At 38.0% G+C, this 21908-nt stretch overlaps 1 protein-coding gene across 1 annotated transcript in view; it reads right to left on the bottom strand.

Annotated features, from left to right (window-relative positions):
- Positions 1-3134: 3134 nt before the first annotated feature.
- Positions 3135-21908, bottom strand: part of TMTC2 (transmembrane O-mannosyltransferase targeting cadherins 2) — a 257259-nt gene continuing 238485 nt past the window's right edge. Inside the window, exon 12 of the mRNA XM_059816783.1 lies at positions 3135-3433. Within this exon, the coding sequence (XP_059672766.1) occupies positions 3254-3433 (180 nt within the window). The 3' untranslated portion in view covers positions 3135-3253. The remainder of the gene's footprint in view (positions 3434-21908) is intronic.

Raw genomic sequence — 21908 nt, 5'->3', positions numbered from 1 at the left:
TGTAGGAAGGCAGCAGATTTGAAACTGATCATGTGACATCGCAGCACGAGAGAAAGGTGATCTCAGACACTAAAAAGACCACGTATGTAAAGCGAAGTCTTCTTCACAACTTTTGTAGCCAATTATACATTTTAGAAGCATTTTTGCAGACATCATGTTTGTATGTCAATATAAAAATAATTTATAAATACATCTTATTCGTTAGCTTTTATTCCCATACAGTTTAGAAACAACAATCAAATATAATAGTTACCATACCACTTTGGCTAGATTTAGCGATTAGAAATATTAAAAAATGCTTCCAGAGAACCTTTTTGAAATATCAGCTGAAGTATAATTGCAATAGAGTATAGAAGAAAGCCAGCTGTGATAGGTTGTGCTCTACTTACGCCATATAGATTGTCCATATGTAAACCAGACAATATAACTCATTAAATTAGAATAATTTTTCAAGAAAGTGTTCTAACAGTAAGAGATAAAGGAATGCACAGTGTATTAGTTATCAATGCTTTATTATTGAAAACAAAATTGAAATTCTCTTATCTGGCACATAAACAATTATTTCTACAAAAAGGAAAGCCTACAAATCTGATAATTTATACAAATAACAGTTTTTCAAAAAATAAAATTTTAATTTAGTAAACTTGACTTGTGCTTTTTTATTATTTTTTTTTAGCACTGTCTGCAATAATCCACCATAAATCCCTGAGCAGAGAGACATATTTCTATTTTAAACAAGTTTTAAATTTATCCCAAAAGGAGAAAGTTATCAAGCCCAGACCTATATTAAAAAAATGTATTCAGGGACATTCTTGTTAAATTTACGCTAGTCCTTTTTTCTTTCTTTTCTTTTTTTTTTTTAAGAAACAAACAAAAACAGTTATCAATGCAAGCATGACACTGCATCACAGGAGTGCTCCCCCTTTCCCCCTTTTGTGCAATGAAAAAAAATTACTAAACAAGAATGAGTATAAGTTGAAGGAGACAAATAACATGGTGAATGGTTAAGACCAAGAAGCCATCGAAGTTTGATGGCTGTTCAGCAAATAAAGCGGCAGGATACCACAGTTTTATACTGAGTTCAGTTATAGTTACTACCTAATTTATTTCTATACTTTTTCCAGAAAGTCAGTAAAGCAGGAGAGTAAGTTCAAGCTACCATTGCATTCTAACACTGGTTTCAATGTTAAAGTAGAAATTCAACTTTTGACCCTTCAATTTTGCTTTTCCAGCCATAACATTATTTGAGAAAAACTCGACACACTCCACAAAACCAAACAGTCTTGCTCCTCTGGCCCTTCTGGTAGGCCAGTTGTAAACTTAGCAACTTATAGTATTTTAGAGAGCAAGAGGAAAGAAAAGGAAACACACACTACTACATTTTTTTACTATACTGACTAAGAAACAGCTAGTCCCCAATCTATTTCAATACAGATTTAAAATCCAAGTGTAAGGGAAGAATGACCAAGAAGGTAGAGTATAACTCCAGTGTCCCCTTTCCCATTAGGTACACACACTAACCACAAAAAATGCAAGGAAAACCAAATAAAAGAAATATCAACACTTATAGACTGTTGTGTTAATGGCAGGTAATGTTGCTGCAGTCAAGTAATAAATAAATAAATACAGCAAAGTATTCTCTACAGTTTTGTTGGAATGGTGCAAAACAGTTAAAAAGAAAAAAAAAAAACAAACCCTTTTTCAGTAATAAAGAGTTTTTAACAGAAGATCCTGAAGAAGCTTCAGTTCAAGGTGCTCTACCACTTTAACATTACATCTACTGTTATGAAAAGAACACTGAAGCAGATACCAACAGGTCAATAAATGAAATAGTAAATTTTCTTACAAGCAATAATACTTATTCCAAAGAAAGAAAGCAGTTAACAAATGGCCTGGAAAAAACTGACTAAAGCTTCAATACACTGCAATTTAAAATAAATTATTTTTACATTTAAAAACTGAAGACTAAAACAGTAATTAGGTGAAATCATTATGAAACAGAAATAAATTGAACCTCACCAAAAGCATATTTAGATATTTGACAGCTCTGCTGCTAGCACATATGTCAGAATACAAACAGAATGCTAATATTTGGTTAGAATCTGAATAGGTAATATTTTTTAAAATACCACCACTGGGAAAAGTAACTGGCAACCACCTTTACAGATTTCTCAATCTACACTGTTTTAAGCATGATCTAATCCAGTCCATTCAGTTATTTGCTAGCCTCACCAATGTATAACATTCCCCTTTCTCTGAGCTGCTCATGAAGTCTCATTTGTAGCATATCCAAGCACTAATATTTTCAGATCTCACTTGGCTGAGTTATTGCAAAAGTATTGTATGTAGAGTCCAGTTTAAAGTTGGTCGTATCTGACAGGAATGTAAAGCAAGTCAAACACATTGTTCTCTAACACTTCTTTTTTTTTTTCTTAAGATGACAGTCTGACCACACTCATTTGATATCAGGGCAAACATCAGTCTTGCTTGTGTTGCTAAATCACACCTCTGGACTGTTTTGGGTTTTTTTACCACTCTACATACATATTTGATGTAGAATATGGGCAGTTCCTTGCTCATTCTGTCTAGCCCACAGCCATTTGACTGTGTATCTCAAGAAAACTGCATTAAAAGTTAACAAGCTGAAATAATATACATATTCTTAGCAAACAATTATCAATGCTGTCATCTAATCACAAGTGACATGTTTGGAAAAAAAAAAATTGGCCATGCAAGCTGTGAAATTGGTAAGCAAGTGGTCCTTAAGTGAGATACAGCAGCATTAAGACAAACTGCAAACACTGGATTTAGTATACATTTTAATGAGTTACAGTATCAGCAAAATACTTTAACCTACTATTACCACTTTTACTCCCATATGGCTTAGTGTATACTGTACAACTTTCCCTTACTATTTCTATGACAGTATACATTTCAAGTACCCACTCAAAAGTGAGCAATATGGGATTTGCAATGATTTATCAAATATGCCAAAATACCTCCTCTCAAGTGCTATAGTTCTAAATATTTTTGTGGAGTAACAAGTCCTCCATGAATATCTCAAAGTCTCCCTTTTTCTATTTATCTAGCAAAAAAACTTATGCCAAAAAAGCAGATTTTTTTATCCTAGCAGCAATTAAGACCTCTGATCCTTGCAGTCAAGTCCAATGAGTTCTCTGATTGGACAACTGTGTGGAAGTTCTAGTTCGTGGTTTTAATCGATTTAAGAAAAAAAAGTTCGGAGTTTTCGTTGTCATGTTTTGGATGTCTTCAAACCTTGTTTCTCCATGATATTCCACAATTTGCGAAGATTGGACTGAGTGATGACATCATCAGGTTTAAGTTGAAGAGCAAGGAGGTAGTTTTCTTCAGCCTCTTTCAGTTTACCATTCAGATGGAGAATGGCTCCAAGATTCATCAGGGCAGCTGGATACTGGTACAAAAAAAGGGTAAGGAGAAATATTAGGAGTGTTTTCAGTTTTCTTCTCAGACAATCTTCTTCCACTTAAACAAATTATTCCCTTATGTTTGCAGACTTTTCATGGAAGCAATTTAGGCATTTAAGGAAATAGAGATAACAACAAAAAGTTTCTGAACAGCTGCTGTGTACTTTGTGCTTTAAACAGGGCAAGTTCTGGTGTCTACAGACACAGACTTCTCTCTTTAATGAGAAAACACAGAACTCATAAAGCTTTACATGTGGTAATGTCGGCATAGCACAGTTTCCATGAGAGAATTAAAGTAATCCAAGAGTGGATTAAAGACAGGAATTTAATTTTAATTCAACCCATTGCCAATAAAGAGTTTATAATCATTGGGAATAGTTAACACATTGGAACTCATCCCTTTTTTCTCTTTGTCTTAATTATAACTAGCAGAAAATACAATCTGTTCTCAGATTCTAAGGATGTTCAGGGGTCCTAGGATATCCATTCAGATTCAGGCTCTGGCAATTATTTCTTAATGAATGATTGAATAAAATTAACAATGGTGGAAACACATGCTATTTTAATAACAAATGTGAAAATTTTATAACAAATCCATTTAAAAGCTTCTTACGTTACTAACAATTTTTCCATCTTCAGCTAAGACAGAATGTTTCTTCGTTTTATTTTTTCATCTTTAGATTAGTCCATTATGAAATAATAGGTTGTTCATGATAATTAAACATGCCTGGTTACTGGAGTTAACATATATTACAAGGGCAGAAAAGCAGATTTATGAAGCTGAAGAGAACAGTCTAACCTACCTTTCTGCAAGTACCTAAGGTATTCACGTGCTAGTGAGAGCACAGTAAAGGCATTTGCCAAACCAGTACCTTTCATTTCAAAGAAAAAGGGGAAAAAATACTATACAAAGTTCACTATGGTTCTCCCCCTCAGGTCACTGTCATTTCCAACGAGCTTCAGGAACACTCACTTTCCAAGTCACATAGTTTTGCCTCAGAAGATAAGTGTTTCAAGACACCACTCAGCTGTGTTCTGATCAAAATGCAATACTCAAAATGTGAAGCCACATGGAAACTCGGCTTCAGACTACTGGGTGGGGGTGTTGGTATGCTTTAGAGGCCCTTCAGTGAGAATAAGTTCAGAAAAATATGGTAGGTAGAAGGCCAGTAAAATATGCACTAGAGTTGGTCTCCCAGACTGATGTGGTAATAGGAAGTCATTAAGACGAGAAAGATCCGTGTTCCAAACCCCACCACTAGTAAGTTAAACTCATTACTCTTATCCTTCTGAATCAAGATTCAGAAAAAAACCCCATAATTCTTGTGTCCAAAACCTAAATTTTGTGGTGGAAATGTTGTTCAGAAAATTCTCTAGCTTTATATCCTACAAATATTTCCTATTTTTTCACCTTTCTTCCTGCTTCTTTTCACCTATTAATGTATCAAATTTTCAGAACAACTGGCTTCCAGAGTTTCAAAATTGAGCAAAACAAAATGAGTTCAGCCCTCCCTACTGTAAACATCATAATGCTAATGCAGTGGAATCTGAAGATGTTATTTTTAGATTCAATTTTTCTTGCTTTACCCTGACAGTTTATTTCCACCACCCCTAAGTTGGTTATTTCATTCTACTAAAAAATCAAAACAAAAAAACCCAGCTGGATTTTTTAAAGTTTTCTCAGTTAAATACTCTCCAAAATTTTCTCTTCAGTCATATTCTGTACAGAGAAGGAAAACTAAGTCCCTGAAATGTAATCTTTGGTATGGACAACACATATTGGCAGCCACATTATCATAGCTCCACCTTTGCAGTGCCAGTCTTGCATACTATTTTATAATGGAATAATACACTCCTTAATTACAGATGTTCTGACTGCTAATTGAAGTGATGCAAGCGAAGAACAATAGGAAAACAGCTCCACTGTATATGGATGGCTGTCTAAACATCCACACATTTTATTTATTCATTTATTTTTAGACTTAAGATGGTTTGAAAGAATTTTCTCAAATCATTAGTAGGATGGTCCATTCCCACTAATTGTGCTCCTAATTTGTCTAATTAGAGTTTATGAATCAAACAGCTTTTTTCAAGAGCACAGTTATTGACACAGAACTGTCTTCTCACTTGAAATATAACTATGTGCATATGTTTGCATCTAGATAAAGCTTACAATGGATAAGGATTAAAAAATCTTAAACCTAGAAAAACTTGTATTAAATAAGACACACGTTAAAATCTGCTCAGGGCTAATTCTACAGCACCCACAAACTTATTGTGTGGGAAGTAACATAGTTGTCTCATACAGCTTCCAGAATTCCTCTCCATTTCCTTCACGCACCCGTGAAAATATGGTATGTGTATGGTACTAATCAAGTACTCTAATGAACGTCATATATATAAGACTCTACGCCTAGCTAAGAAAATTCTTCTGCCATCATGTCTTTAATTTGATATATCATTTCACTAGAGCAAGCAACAAAAACATCTAGAAAAAGAACAAACTGCATGCCTTTTAACTGAACTTGAAATTTTCCAACTTCTACACATCATTCCTGATTTTCTGGAGACCCAACAAATTTTAGGCCATTAATGCTCTAAACAAATGTATCCATGGAAAATGTGAACTGATAACTCATTTCAGGTAGTGCTGAAAGTTCATTCCAACTCCTCCATGTTTCAAATGAGGAAGTGCACAGGATTTCAGAAAGACTGCTCCCTAACTTTTTAGGATATCAGCCACCCCAATATCTATGGTTTATTGTAACAGTCACAAGAATTTTGCATGACTGCAAGATTATACATCAGTGCCATCGCACTCTGACAGCTATAAACGATGGTCTGAGGACAAGAGAGCAAGAGACATTTGCTACAGTTTTTCTTCATGTATATTGTCTTTTATTAAAGACAGCTGATAAAACTTTTCAGTACGTTAACAAAGGCAGTCGGCAGCTACCAGTGCAATAACATGGGACTTGTAGCACTGTATAACAAATGACACCACCTACTACTTCAGAGACTTGAAAGGAGAAACAGGCCTGCTTTCATTTCCTTTTGGAGACAGATGCTTTACATCAAAAAAAGCTGACTAGCATTTCTATCGGGGTTATAAATGCTGTCTTTTATGGTCTATTGGGAATTATTCCCTTTATTAGCATTTTTATCGTGGTGTGCTTGTTTCCTTAGTGTTTTTTTGGGGGGGTTGGGGGGAGGTGCTCTTGGGGAGGAGGGGAGAGGAATAACAGAGTAGTTAATGAATAACAAAACAGCAAAAGGCATGCATTTAGTTACCCTGAGGTGTTTTTGGTTTACAGTGATGACAATTCTTCCAAACTTTCTGTATACTAGCAAAATAAAAGCAGAGCCTTGGGCATGCAAAAATTTTAACGTAAATTAAAGTCCTCTCTAAAATTAGAGAACTATGGAATCTCCCAATAATTAAAAGTAATTCTGAGTAGTATTTTGGGTTTACACTTATGTAACCAAGTACAGTATTGGACCCACAAACAGAATGAATCTTAATGACACAGAAGACAAACTGATTCCTTGTTCATCATCTCTGGCTCCACATATAGCAAATGCCATATCAGAAGAACAGTCCCAAACAGAAGAATACAAGTTTACTCCTATATATGCCTAAGAAGTTATGGAGAGAGAAACAAATATACACACACTTAACCTAGCTCAAAAACACCTCTTGCATGGCAGACAAGTGTGAACAAACAACAGCCCAAACACAAGCAATAAAATTTGAAATTGTTTTCCCCAAAGTTCTGCTTAGAGATGACCTTCTCTGTCCAAACCACAAAGGTCAGGTCAGCAGATTCTGACATGAAAGTGCATTTTGTTGTTGCCGGGGTACTTCTAAGGAAAATCATGCCAATTTTTACTCCAGTAGAATCACAAGTGCAAGCTACTTCTCACATAGCCATTTTAAAAGGTCACTGAAAAGATGTTGCCAATAGTCGTCTTGCTCTTAATGAATTACTGCAGTGCATGATCTTGTAGGTGTTTCAAAACAACCACAGGACTGTTTAATTAATACTGTAATCAGCATGGCCAACCCATCAGAAACACAGAGACTAAGTAAAAGTTTTGTTTTAAAACAGTGCAATGAAGGACACTTGTTCTTTTAAGGGTTCCTGTTGAGTAAAGACCATACTTAAAGAAGGACACAAAATGTCATTCACATGTGAATATTTCATTCCAGAACTTCTAGTTAAATATGGATGAAGAATTCAGATATTTCTCTTTGTTAACTGAAGATACATAGGAGGCACAATGACTGAGTAGTGAAGCAGCAGAGTATTAGCTGTAGAATGGCTCAGTAAGTGTGAGAGCAAAGCATGGTGGACTGCTTCATCTTATCACTGACCAAGCGATAATGTGCTCTTATGCCTTTTTTATCCTCCTACAGTGATGGCAAGAATTTTCAGTTGAACTTTCTGAAGCAATCAAAATGTCAACAGCTCCTTTTCTATCGCTAAAGGTAACTGTGGACAACAGAATCATCTCAGGGGTGGCACTTGCTTTTGACAGACCTCACAACGTCTGAGTAAAACCATGACCTAGGAGTATGTAAGCATACTACTTTAAAGCATGGGGGTGGGCAGAGAAGGTAGAAGGAGAAGCAGGGGAGGGACATGTAGCAAGATGGTTGCTGCCAACTGGATCTTACTCTCCAGTGCAACACATTGACAACACTATAAATTCAGCAGTGACACATGGAAGTAGACCTTTTTATGCAAGTGACCTGGTATTGACAGATAAGCCAAGTGCCAGTTATTCCTTCCAGAGACTCATGTTTCTGCCTGGTTCTCTATGCTATAAGGCTTCTTAAGAACTGCAGTATGCATATGCTATGTCTGGTATTTTGTTCCAAACAGCACATGAATCACAACTAAGACACTGATCTCCAATAAGTTGGCTAAGATGACAAGAGTAAATTGTCTAGGAACAGATAACTTGGTGCAAAAAGCATTCTGGAACAAGATGACAGGATGTATGGCAAAATACTATGGATCAGAGGAATAAAAAAGCATAAAATTCAGAGTTGAGAGGGATTTCCTGTGTCATCAGCCCAGACAGAAAGCATTCAGTTCCTCTGGAAATCAAAAAAACCAGCATCTTTGCAAACTCTTAAAATGGAAGAATGCTCTGCAACTTCTCCTCTATGACAGTTAAGTACATTATTTAAACTGCAAGTCTGCTCATGAACAATTTCTGTAAGTACGCTTTTGTGCCGACAACAGCTTTCAGTTTAAATAGTGAAGACGGGAAATGGAGAGATAAACATTCTCCCTGCAAGTACTAATTTGAATTAACATTGTGAAGAGCACAGTTTCCATGGTTGTATTAGTCAGAAATGGACCTAAATGCCTCTGCTGTAAAGGGAGCCTGTGTCCCGATCTAATTACCGTAAGACCGACTAACATACATAGCTATATAAATCTAACTAACAACAAGCCTAGGCTCTAGAGAGGAGTGGATCCTTGGATTCGGTCATCATGTTTAAGAGTACTACGTTGTTCATGCTGATAGAGAAAAACCTTAGCTATTATATACTGATATGTCATTAAACAGAAAGAGATTTCATTTAGTGCTCTATTCATATTTTATTCACCAAAGTAACAAATTATTAATCTCCAGGGAAGATGAACACCCTTCAGAAAAAAAAGGACATCAAAAAAGAAAACACAAAAAATAAAGTACATAGATAGAAAAAAAATAGTTTCTGTTGAATACTATTTATGTAATAGTCTCAGGTTAGGATAATATATCAAGTTACTATACCAAGTCAATAAGGCAGAAGAACAGCACGAGTTAATACCTGGTCACCTTAACAACTGATGATACTACATAAATGTTAGGTCATGCACATTTTTTTTTAATTTTTTTTATTATTTTAAGTTTGGACATTTTCATCTGGACATTCAAAGCAGACGACACTTCAACCTGCGTGGTGAAAGGAGAATATGCATGGAAATTGTTTGTATGCATTTAACAGAAATTACAGAATCACAGAATCACAGAATCACTACGGTTGGAAAAGACCTGTAAGATCATCAAGTCCAACCTAAAAAAAAAAAAAAAAAAACCAACCAAACAAACAACAACCACCACACAACAACAACAAGCCACAACACACCAAAAACCAACCCACCCAACACCACACAGCACCATGTCCATCAAGCTACATCCCACAATGCCACATACACACGCTCCTTCAATACCTCCAGGGAGGGTGACTCTACCACCTCCCTGGGCAGCCTATTCCAATGTTTCACCACTCTCTCAATAAAGAACTTTTTCCTAATATCTAGCCTGAACCTCCCCTGGCACAACTTGAGGCCATTTCCTCTAGTCCTGTCACTAGTCACTTGGGAGAAGAGACCAACATCCACCTCTCTGCAACGCCCTTTCAGGTAGTTGTAGAGAGCGATAAGGTCTCCCCTCAGCCTCCTCTTCTCCAGGCTAAACAACCCCAGCTCCCTCAGCCGCTCCTCATAAGACTTGTGTTCCAGACCCCTCACCAGCTTCGTCGCCCTTCTCTGGACACGCTCCAGCACCTCAATGTCTTTCTTGTAGTGAGGGGCCCAAAACTGAACACAGTTAAAAGTGAAGAAAGGGAGTTTTACCATTTTTTTATATTTATGGGTGGCAGATGTGGGAGTTTTCATCCACAAGCATACCATGAAATTATTCAGTTTGCTTGTAGACTTAGATATCCGCATCATTAAGGAAACCCACAGCTGTGAGTCAGGGAAGAGTTCTAAACTTGGCATAGGAAGGAAGCATCAAGCAGTCTACTTTGATTCTCAAATTATCACATCAATAGGGGACATTTTAGCATCAATGTTCTCTAGCCAGTGGAGATTTTTTTCCTCAACATCTTTTTCATCTTAACCTTCAGAGACAGCTCAGAGTTTTAAAAACACAGTTATCCAAAACCAAACAAGCATATATAGTTATATCTTGCTGCTGAAAAGCTATCTACCATTAGCCTTTATATAAATTCAGAGTATACTGTTTTATATATCAGCAAGTTAACAAAAGCATGTGTTACAGCTGGTAAAGACTGCAGATCATAACAACAGCTGAAAAAGTCCCACAGAAATGTACTTACATTTGTAATTTCTGTGTATCTGGATTTTTTCCGCAATGGCCATGCATCAATTGCTTTGATTTATGCTTAAAAAATCTTCTAGTAATCACTGTCAGTTTATATAGAAGCTGTGATGGACATTTTTAGATAACATGCTTGTATTACCATAATAAAAGCTAAACAGGATCATACGTTATGAGTATTTAATATTATGGTTATATTGAAAAAACACCACCACCACCATTTTCCAGGCCTCAAAGTGTTTCTAATGCAACTTCTTAGCTTTCCAGCTCAAATGTCTTCATCAGTACAGGATATGATAAACTTTACCCGATTTTCCTAGCACTTTAGGATTTCATTAAAAAAATCTTCAAATTACTTAATTTTTGTTTATAGAAATCCAACTGTTCTCTGATGTCTGCAATTTGATAATTTTAATACATAGCTACGATTATGGTATAAAACATTTAACAACTTCTTTACTTTATCTAATACGAGTACGCTGCGTGCTAATCAGGAAATCTGTACACCCAGCAAGTGAGAAACTTGCTGAATAGCAATGTCATCTGTACTACCATACTGACAAACAGAAATTGCTCAAAATCTTTCAGTAATGGAATTTTGTCCTACTAAGAAAAAGTAAAGGTGTTTTAAAATGAAATTGAATCTGTTAAAAGAAAGTGCATGCAAAAATACATTTATTAAACCTTGTAAACCAGAAAAATATATGGCTTTGTGTTACTGCCTAAAGATAAACCCTACTTTTAATTTAAAAGAAATATAAACCGTTAAAAGAAAAACGAACATACTCAACTTCACGCAGCAGCACACGTGCAGGGCTGATTAGAATAGCTGTCCATATTAACACAATCAAAACTGGCTAATCTTCAGAGAGAACTCTAATGTACATATCATCTGAGGTTATGAACACAATTATACTCACAGTATATACTACTAACATGAAAAAAAAGTTCATTTTTTTCAATCAAATAAAATGTGACTGGAAAATAAAAATGACTGCTGAGAATGATTGCATCTTTTGTCTATTTTTGCCCAGATACTGATCAAATACATCAGTATCCAGAGAAGGTTGTATAGTATTTCAAGATGCTAGGCACAGGCATATGAAGTACTGATTCGAGCTTCCATTTTTGAGTAGAATAGCCAACTACTGAAATTTCAGAAGGAAGTAGTGTTCATTTCTGGCCTTGAAAACTTAGTTAAGTTCTAATTAAGGAAATCTCAAAATCACATTTCCAGTATTTTAAATCCAGATGTTCAGATAAATGTTGTCAAACAAGGTTTTGGACCTTTGGCTGACAGGTGTGGTCAGCTGAATTAAATGCTTGAGAACTAGATTAATATTGATATTGCTGTATGTTTTCCAAAACTATTTAGGTATTTACAGTTGTAAGGTATAGCTTTCAGGCACAGAAACCATTATGCAACTTGACATACTTGCTCTCAGCATAAAGAATGAGAATCTTGCTAATTTGTTCAAGACATATAATGCGCAATCACTATTAAGACAGCCCACAGAAAAATGTGTTATTACAGTATTACAGACACAGGAAAAAAGAAAACACTAGGAGATTATTAGGTGCTGTAGGATGGTTTAGGATAAATTTTAGCCTTCATTCCACCCCTTCATAGACACGCTTTCTTTTGGCTAACTTTCCCTAGACAACAGAATCAATCATTATTCCAGTTTTGGTAATAATTCTGTTGGCAGGAAAGTACAATTGATGTCTATCACATGAAGTGATAGAATTTCCATAACAACATGGTTTATTAATAGTGTCTGAAGATATTTTCGAATTGGTCCAAAAATGCAACTTCAGCATGTGGAAATGTTACCAAGGCAATTTTGCAAATAAAAACTAACTCCGTAACTTTATAAATAAATAAAAAACCTCTTGAGGTTATGTATTGTTCAAGGAATTACATTTTCATTAGACAGTAGACACAACTGAAAACGCTTGAAAAAATCATGTTCATAAATATGTTCTTTTCGGAAATTTCTGTATGGAAATCCTTATTTGTATATATATCTTTTTTTTTCTTCTCATTTGTCCTTTTTCATCTGGCTCCTATCACTTCCATGCCTGTTGCACAGTGCAAAAAGGTTATGGCCACACGTATTGCCTTCAGTTTTACCCACAGGATTATGAGAGCAGCTGAGAAAAGAGGCACGTACTATTGGTCCTTTGCAAAATGCTGAATTACAGTGCTCCATGTAATCCATAAGAATTCATGCTTTACTTTTTGGCAGCCAGTAACCTGCAGGTGTTCCCTATACAGTATTTATCAATTAAAACTACAGTACATATTAAAATTATTAACTTCCAGGGTAAGCGCAAGGATTTAATTTTGATTCTTGTAGCTTGAAGATTTTAAGGCTGTAGTTTCTAAAATTTGGTCTTTTGATCACTACTAGTAAGACCACTGGACACTAATTGCTCACTAGGCTTTTATAAGGTTGTGACTTGTAAAAAAATAAAACTACTTTCTGCTAGGGCAGCCTTATTTACCACATCTGACGCATATGTTTACAGTGCTTTGGGAGTAATGAATATCAATAACAGCAAGACATGTCCAGTGGTAGATCTACACATCCTACTCTGAAAGACTACACTTGATACCACATATACCAATAATTGCTGTTTATTGAACGGAAGCTTTCTGTATTCTTCAAACTACGTTTTTAAGAAATGGACACAGAAAGCAACACTGTGAATAATATCTTCCTTTTTAAAAAGGTTTCATTATTTCTGAAGGCGCAAGAGGACAACCAATACTTACAGGATAGCATCAAGAAATCAAAGTTCAATTCCTGCCTCTGAAATTCAGTGTCAAAAATTACTCAGTGAAACCAGGTGCTTGCTCCAAACTGCCCCAGAAAAAGCCTCCATGACTGGAGCAAAACATAATCCAGGGCCACTAGAATCACTATGCAGTTCTGCAGTCAATGGCTCAGGTTAATTTGCCTTCTCATTATGTATTTTCACTACACATATCACCCATTCTCCATGAACATCACAGGATCTTACATAAATTGACTTTGTGTCCTACCTACCAGCAGTCTTTTTGTCAAAGCTCATTTTTCGCCCCAAATCAAAAGGTTTGCCTCCTGTGCAATTTCCATAATCTCTGTTCAGAAAGCATTTTCTTCCTCTGTTAGGGGTAAAACATCCAATTTGTGAACTAATCAGCAAAAAACTCCATCAATGCAGCCATCAGAACAGAATTTTTCAAACAGAATTAATGAAGGATCATGTATTGATCTTTCAAAAACAATAAAAATAAGTTTGATAATTTTAAGTGTATTTAAATGCAGTTAGAATGTGAAGAAATGAAGTAGAACTACTGAGTTACAACAAAACTCCACCAAATAACTCCACCATGAATATATCAATCATTTACCCCACGGAATCTAAGCGACATACAGCAAACCTTCATATGGAATTTAATTTAGGGGTTTATTGTGGATTTTCGTTTTTATGGTTGTTATATTGGAAAAGATTTCTATTTTCTTTCCCACTGTAATTGTTTTCAGTGAGTTTGAGGCAGCCAGATGCTGAGGCAACTGGCACTGTTACAAACCATAATGTCAGATTAAAGTTACTTACTGTTACAGGAAGACAATCTTTACTGGAGCTCCTAAAGAATTAGTAAAACTGCCACAGCTTAGTAATAGAGCTGATTATCATATGGAAGACATGTTTCAAAAGGGTAGGTACACTTGAATGTATACTTGCTCTCCAGTAAAACTAACTGTGGTAAATAGAATAATGTAAACGCAATATGTGGAGCTGACCAAGACGCCGTTGTCCAGAATGCCTCAACAAAAAGGGACTGTTCTTCAGAGGAAACAAAAAGCTATCCATCCCCTCCTCACTGCATCTTCTCATTAGCAGACATCTGACCTCTAGACTGTAACTTTCACAGGGAAAAATACATTCAAACTGGTACTCTTAAAGACAAATTTCAATAAAATTACTTCAGCCAGACACCTGCCACCCATCCCTTTCCTAGCAGTCTGCAAACACACAATTCTTCTCAGGCAGATCTCAGACCAACATAAGCCTTATTGCAGGGCATTTTTCCTCTATACAATCACCTAAATACACCCAGAGGTGTGGGAGGGTGGGCGAGAATACCAGTTGCACAAGAAAACACCTTGTGAAACAGAAAGGTAAGTTCTCCAGAACCTGTTGGGGGGAATCTAATAGAATATGCCAACCCACAACTAAAAATCTTTCCTAGAATGAGAAATACATCAGAACCATAGATTAGAAAGAAAATTAGGAAGTTATTTATTACAAAACATCCTGCTGAGAATGTAGTGTTGCTGGGTTTATTTAATGAACACTTCCTTATCAGTTCTAATTGCATAATAAATTCATTGCACTTCTTCCAGAATCAGCACTAGAATACTCTATTAGGAAAAAAATTGCTGGTTTCTTTTTTAATTGAGTTAAACCAGATGGTTTAATTTCTGAAATGCTAATCTACTGCTGTGAGTTCTATATTTCATGGCACTTTATTTTTGATTGACACTGGGGGCTACATTTACAAAGCAAAGCCAATCTTACTCTCTCCAGGAACTGATGCAGGCAACATAATACCCCCTGCCACATTACTATCAAACTGTGAATCACAATCAAGTGCATAGGTCTATCCATGACACATCATCTTCACCTCCACAATTTCAGCAAAGAGACTGTACCTTTACAAACTACTGCCTCCCATCATCTCAGAGTATGATGATTCCTTTTATTTAAATCAATAGCACAAATCTAGGCTGTGACTTCCTATTAATTAGTTTTGCAAACCTATATTTTAAATTATTCAGTAAATGAATGTCATAGTTGAGTACAAGCACAACTGTTCAACAGTTATTTACATACTGAAAAGTAATCATAGGGGGGAAAAAGGTTATCTGTCTACTAAGATGTGAATGAAAAATGCTAGATGAAACAAATCCGCACTCCAAGAGACAGGCCTAGTTGACACCACATCCTTTTCTCTTGAAATAATTTTGACGGTGGACTGAACATACCTATATACCAGATAAAGACTTCAGATTTGCATAACGAAAACATATATAAAACACAGAAAAAAAATGTGAGGACACTAAGATTTCCATTTAAGTTAAGTAAAGCACAGTCCTACAAAATTTCTGAATCAAGGTCTTGACAATAAAATAGCTCAAGTATTATTTGATATGATAATTTCATCTCTTTGGAGAATTTATGACCTATGCATTGAGAATTACAATCATTCAATGCGATTGGAGGAACAGTGTTCTGTGTCTAGGAAGGTGCCTGGAGAGAAAACAGAGCCTATACCTTAATACTTGAGTGATTAACTTCTTAGGAAACATCACTGAACAAATAATACACATGAATGATTTTTGTGAAAACATTGCCTTTTACTTTTTGGAGGTTTAGTTACACAAACATTTTGAACACTGTGGACAACAGAGCCCACAATGGAAAATGGATGCATAAAACAAAATACTCTGGGGTATTTTTTTTATGAAGAAAAGACTTCATTTGCAGCTCCGAGCAGCACAAGGAATTGCCACCAGATATAATGAAAAAAATATATGACCTATCACAGAATCACAAAATCATTGAGGTTGGAAAAGACCTGTAAGATCGTCAAGTCCAAACATCAACCAACACCACCATGCCCATTAAACCATGTCCCACAATGCCTCGTCCACACATTCCATGAACACCTCCAGTGATGGTGACTCCACCACTTCCCTGGGCAGCCTCTTCCAACGTTTCACCACTCTCTCAGTAAAGAAATTTTTTCCTAATATCCAGCCTAAACCTCCCCTGGCACAACTTGAGGCCATTTCCTCTAGTCCTGTCACTAGTCACTTGGGAGAAGAGACCAGCACCCACCTCTCTGCAACCCCCTTTCAGGTAATTGTAGAGAGCGATAAGGTCTCCCCTCAGCCTCCTCTTCTCCAGACTGAACAACCCCGGTTCCCTCAGCCGCTCCTCATAAGACTTGTGCTCCAGACCCCTCACCAGCTTTGTTGACCTTCTCTGGACACACTCCAGCACCTCAATGTCCTACTTGTAGTGAGGGGCCCCAAAACTGAACACAGTATTCGAGGTGCGGCCTCACCAGCGCCGAGTACAGGGGCACGATCACCTCCCTGGTCCTGCTGGCCACACTGTTTCTGACACAGGCCAGGATGCCGTTGGCCTTCTTGGCCACCTGGGCACACTGCTGGCTCATATTCAGCCGGTTGTCAACCAGCACCCCCAGGTCCTTTTCTGCAGGGCAGCTTTCCAGCCACTCGTCCCCAAGCCTGTAGCATTGCATGGGGTTGTTGTGGCCAAAGTGCAGGACCCAGCACTTGGCCTTGTTGAACCTCATGCAATTGGCCTGGGCCCATCAATCCAGCCTGTCCAGATCCCTCTGCAGAGCCTTCCGACCCTCGAGCAGATCAACGCTCCCACCCAACTTGGTGTCATCTGCAAACTTGCTGAGGGTGCACTCAATCCCCTCATCCAGATCGTCGATAAATATATTAAACAAGACCGGCCCCAAAACTGAGCCCTGGGGGACTCTGCTTGTGACCGACCACCAACTGGATTTCGCTCCATTCACGACGACTCTCTGGGCTCAGCCGTCCAGACAGTTTTTTACCCAGCGAAGAGTGCACCCATCCAAGCAATGAGCAGTCAGCTTCTCCAGGAGAATACTGTGGGAGACAGTGTCAAAGGCTTTACTAAAGTCCAGGTAGACAACATCCACAGCCTTTCCCTCACCCACTAGGCGGGTCACCTGGTCATAGAAGGAGATCAGGTTGGTCAAGCAGGACCTGCCTTTCATGAACCCGTGCTGTCTGGGCCTGATCCCTTGGTTGTCCTGCACGTGCCCTGTGAGCGCCCTCAAGATGAACGTCTCCATAATCTTCCCCGGCACCGAGGTCAGGCTGACAGGCCTGTAGTTCCCCGGATCCTCCTTCCGGCCCTTCTTGTAGATGGGTGTCACGTTGGCAAGCCTCCAGTCCCCTGGGACCTCCCCCATTAACCAGGACTGTTGATAAATGATGGAGAGTGGCTTGGCAAGCTCCTCTGCCAGCTCCCTCAGCACCCTTGGGTGGATGCCATCAGGCCCCATAGTCTTGTGAGTGTCCAGGTGGCATAGCAGGTCATTAACTGCTTCCTTCTGGATCATGGGGAGTTTCTTTTGCTCTCCATCCTTGTCTTCCAGCTCAGGGAGCTGAATACCCTGAGGATACCTGGTGTGGCTATTAAAGACTGAGGCAAAGAAGGCATTAAGTACCTCAGCCTTCTCCTCATCCTTGGTGACAATGTTCCCCCCCAACATCCCGTAAAGGGTGGAGATTCTCCTTGGCTCTCTTTTTGTTGTTAATATATTTGTAAAAACATTTTTCGTTATCCCTTACGACCGTGGTCAGATTGAGCTCTAGCTGGGCTTTTGCCTTTCTAATTCCCTCTCTGCATGACCTAATGAGGTCCTTGTATTCTTCTTCAGTTGCCTGCCCATTCTTCCAAAGGTGATAAACTCCCCTTTTTTTCCTGAGTCCCAGCAAAAGCTCCCTGTTCAGCCAGGCCAGCCGTCTTCCCCGCCAGCTCTTCTTACGGCACATGGGGACTGCCTGCTCCTGCACCTTCAAGATTTCCTTCTTGAAGAAGGCCCAGCCTTCCTGGACCCCTTTGCCCTTCAGGACCATCTCGCAAGGGACCCTCTCGACCAGTGTCCTGAACAGGCCGAAGTCTGCCCTCCGGAAGTCTATGGTAGTGATTTTGCTGATGCCCCTCCTTACTTCATCAAGAATTGAGAATGTCCTAAGCGAATAGTGCATGAATTATCAGAGTTTCTTTCTCTCAAATTTCCTGTTAAGCACAAAATTACTGTTTCAACACTAAGAGTAATTAATGATTTAATGAATATCTAAAGGTTAATTAAATTAGAAAAGAGGAGTTAATATATAGTTGCTTCTTTCCAATGTTTGTCCCCCCGTTAAAGAAAAGCACGTCTATATGTTTTACAGTTCATAAAGATGAATGACTCAGAAAATACATTATGCCAATAATTAGACTGTAGAAAGATTAATATTTATGGGAATTTTTAAAACATTTTCATAGCTAAAAATGAAACAACAAGCACTCCAAATTACCACAAAAAGCAGTTTCTGGCTTACTTTCTAGGTATGCAGCTTACTGTTTTAAAAACTTTACGTTAAGAAGAGTTCATAGCTGCTTGCATAATTTCACTTGAAGAAATCAGGAACTACAGAGCCAAATTTACCTCTCACGTGCAGGAGAAACAGAAGCAACTCTAAACAAGTCAATGATGTTACTGCAATGCAATATCTATGTAAGCAGAAGAAACTGAAATGTATTTCCATTTCAGTAATTTAGAACTTGCACAGACAAAATACTTATGTATTGATTAGGATATCAATGTATCACAAATTATTCTAGATGGGAAATAAACAGCAACTTAAAGGCATTTAAATTCAATTCCAAAGCTCACAAATTACACTCAGTGAGCCAATCGATCTCAGACACTTGCATATTTAACTGCTTGTATAATCAGAAGAAAAGAGTACAAATGAACTCCCCATAATCTAACTCTCACAAAACTGAAGTTGAAAAGGGTAATGACATGATTTCCAGCTTTTTCCCATGCAACTTACATGAAGATGGATCACAGTATTGAGAACCAGATTTTAGTATTCCATAATCACCGAAAAGCACGTTCATTCTTTGCTTTCACAGGGTTGCTACAACGTGTGAGAAAACACACACATAAAGTTTTCTGGGGTAAGGCTATAAAATATTCTCATGCATTTCCCAAAGGAAATTCAGTGTTTTCCAAAGCTAGGTAAATTGGTTTTCGAGTTATACAACTCATCCTGATATTGTGCTTCAGTATTACAGGTCAATAACCCCATTCCAATAGCCTGTGTTCTTTCTTTGTCCCCTGATGGAGATCACAGGGATGGAAATGCTATATGAGGATTTTTGTTTGTTTTTTCTGTTGTTTTTTTTAAGGTGGGAGACACTAATCTCTGCTGACGTAGAAATACTTTAAGATTCAGAACAACAGCCTGTATGCAAGCCTGTCTTGAAGCTGACAATTGTGCGTGACAAAAAAACTGTGTCTTTAAAATATTTAGGAGGACCATGAACAAATATAATTGCAAATACAGAAAGATAACTTTTTTTTTCAAAAGAATAAGCACAGTTTTCCCCAAATAGCTGGACAGAGATAACATATCTGCCTTGCACTTAGCCCCAGACAAGAAGGATGAACTGAGTATAAGGACCTGGAACGGGTGAAGCAACAACATCAACAACAAAAGAAAACTGAGCTGGAGGCCCAAAGTAGATTTAAAAAGCTTTCCAGCTCAGGAGAGGCAGAGAGAGTTCATGCATGGATAAACTCTTTACGTAGAGAAGTGTTGCTATTTCTGTGCAATTACTGAAGAGCCTTTCTACCTCAAATGAAGGGCGTTTTGCATTCAGTTAATATTAATTGTCTTGAATTTCTCCCTTCTCCACAACCTTTAGGCTATGTCAGCCTTCTGCTAGGCGGGCTGAAAAATGTCACAGCTATTCTGATATCAAATCTCAGAGTCAGTCTTTTATTGCCTGTCAGCGGGGAAAGTCTACCCAATTTACAGTAACCAAGAAAGTGCGCTTGCTTCCTTCTGAGATCAGAGAGTGGTGTTCTCTTTTCTCTCAGGGTGTTCCACTATCTCCTCTCCCAGCAGAGCCGATCCATGCCTCAGCCTCCCACTCCTGTATCTGTCTGAAGTCGAACTATTAAAAGTATGCCATCTGGAATACAGTTCACATCCGTCATGCTTATCTTCTCATTAGGAAGCCACAGTACCCTTTTTAGTTCCTAAAAGTCCTGCACGCCCTATAACAATTGGTTCAGTCTTTAGGAAGCAACAGAGCAGGAAGAGAGGAAGAATTTGTTCCTGGGAAGTTTTCTTCTTCCTCACACCTTCACCAGAAGAAAAGAAAGGAGGCATTTTCAGCAGGCCAAGCGTGCTGCTGGGCTGGAAGGAATCCACAGCCATTCATATCATTGAGGCAGAAAGTTTGGCACACTTGAGAGGAAGCCTTAAACAATGCGAGGCTTAGCAGCAGCTGGTGCTGGTAGTGGGAAGCTGTGCAGCCCTGAGAGAGGGCAGGAGAAGCTGGGAGCAGCTCGGAGGACAGGCAGGCAATCAGCAGAATCCCCACCTGCCCCACAAGGCCCACTTCTGTATTTTCTGTAAAGGCAGACACAAGCAATGGAAGATAACTGAACAGGTGAATCTGCTGGTTGCTAACTACCTAAAAATACAGCTCTGTGGTCATTCCATGGCACCAATACGTAAAGATAAGAGATTGCCATATGTTCATTACTTTGAATAAACAAGTAAACAGACAGAAGAACATTTTAAAACAAGGATTCTCAACTGGAAAGTATCATGCTTTACTGGCAATAATACATGTTGTGAAAATCACATATGTACTGTTTCTCTAGAGGACCATGTCAGCTTTATTGGTACTATGCTCTGGAAACCAGGAGTACGATGGCAAGACACTTCAGTTGGGTTTGGATAACAGGGACTAGGTAGAGATGCTCAAAAGAGCTGTAAGAGCAATAGATTCACCACTGGTGAAGGATCTGCAGTATCTCTGGAGCAGTGTGAGGAAGACGTTGGATCCAGTGAAGCGTGAAACAGTGTCAGTTTTTTGTCAATTGAGGATCAGCTGCAGACAATTTAAGAATCACCGTTAACCCATCCATTACTGCCATCAGCAACAGAACTAACATAGCAGGAGCTCTTAAAGTTTTATGAAATTTCTCCCTGGCAATAACAGGACATGCCCTTAACAAAGTTGGCAAAATATATTAAAGCTGTCTCCCTCACAATTACTCCTAGCCTGGTAAAGCTACTTGAAAGAATTACTGAATGTTCAGAAGAAAGTCAAATAGGGAAATTTGGCACGGAAACACCTAAGGAAAAAATACATAATAAAGCAGATCTTGGTTACATATGTTCCGAGACAAAATCCAACATCTACTTTATTTTTTAAAGATGTATGTACTATCAGAAGTATATTCATTTTTAGAGGTCTTGCCATGAATAAAACCCATATATTATGAACACCATAAGGAGGCACTGAAAGCATGTTATCTATAAGGTGGCTATAAAAATACAGTCAATTATCTGGAAATCACCAGCATTCTTCTTTCAACTGTTAGACAGCTCGAGGTAGAGCTTATTGCAAGCCTGGAGCCTTTGACATGAAATCTGTATTCCAGCACTGGGGAAAAAAATAAAAGAAGCA

This window comes from Gavia stellata, chromosome 4 (genome assembly GCF_030936135.1).
Source record: "Gavia stellata isolate bGavSte3 chromosome 4, bGavSte3.hap2, whole genome shotgun sequence".
In the NCBI taxonomy this organism is placed as follows: domain Eukaryota; kingdom Metazoa; phylum Chordata; class Aves; order Gaviiformes; family Gaviidae; genus Gavia; species Gavia stellata.
Note: the sequence above shows the minus strand (reverse complement) of the source record. Positions and strands in the feature narration are given on the sequence as shown.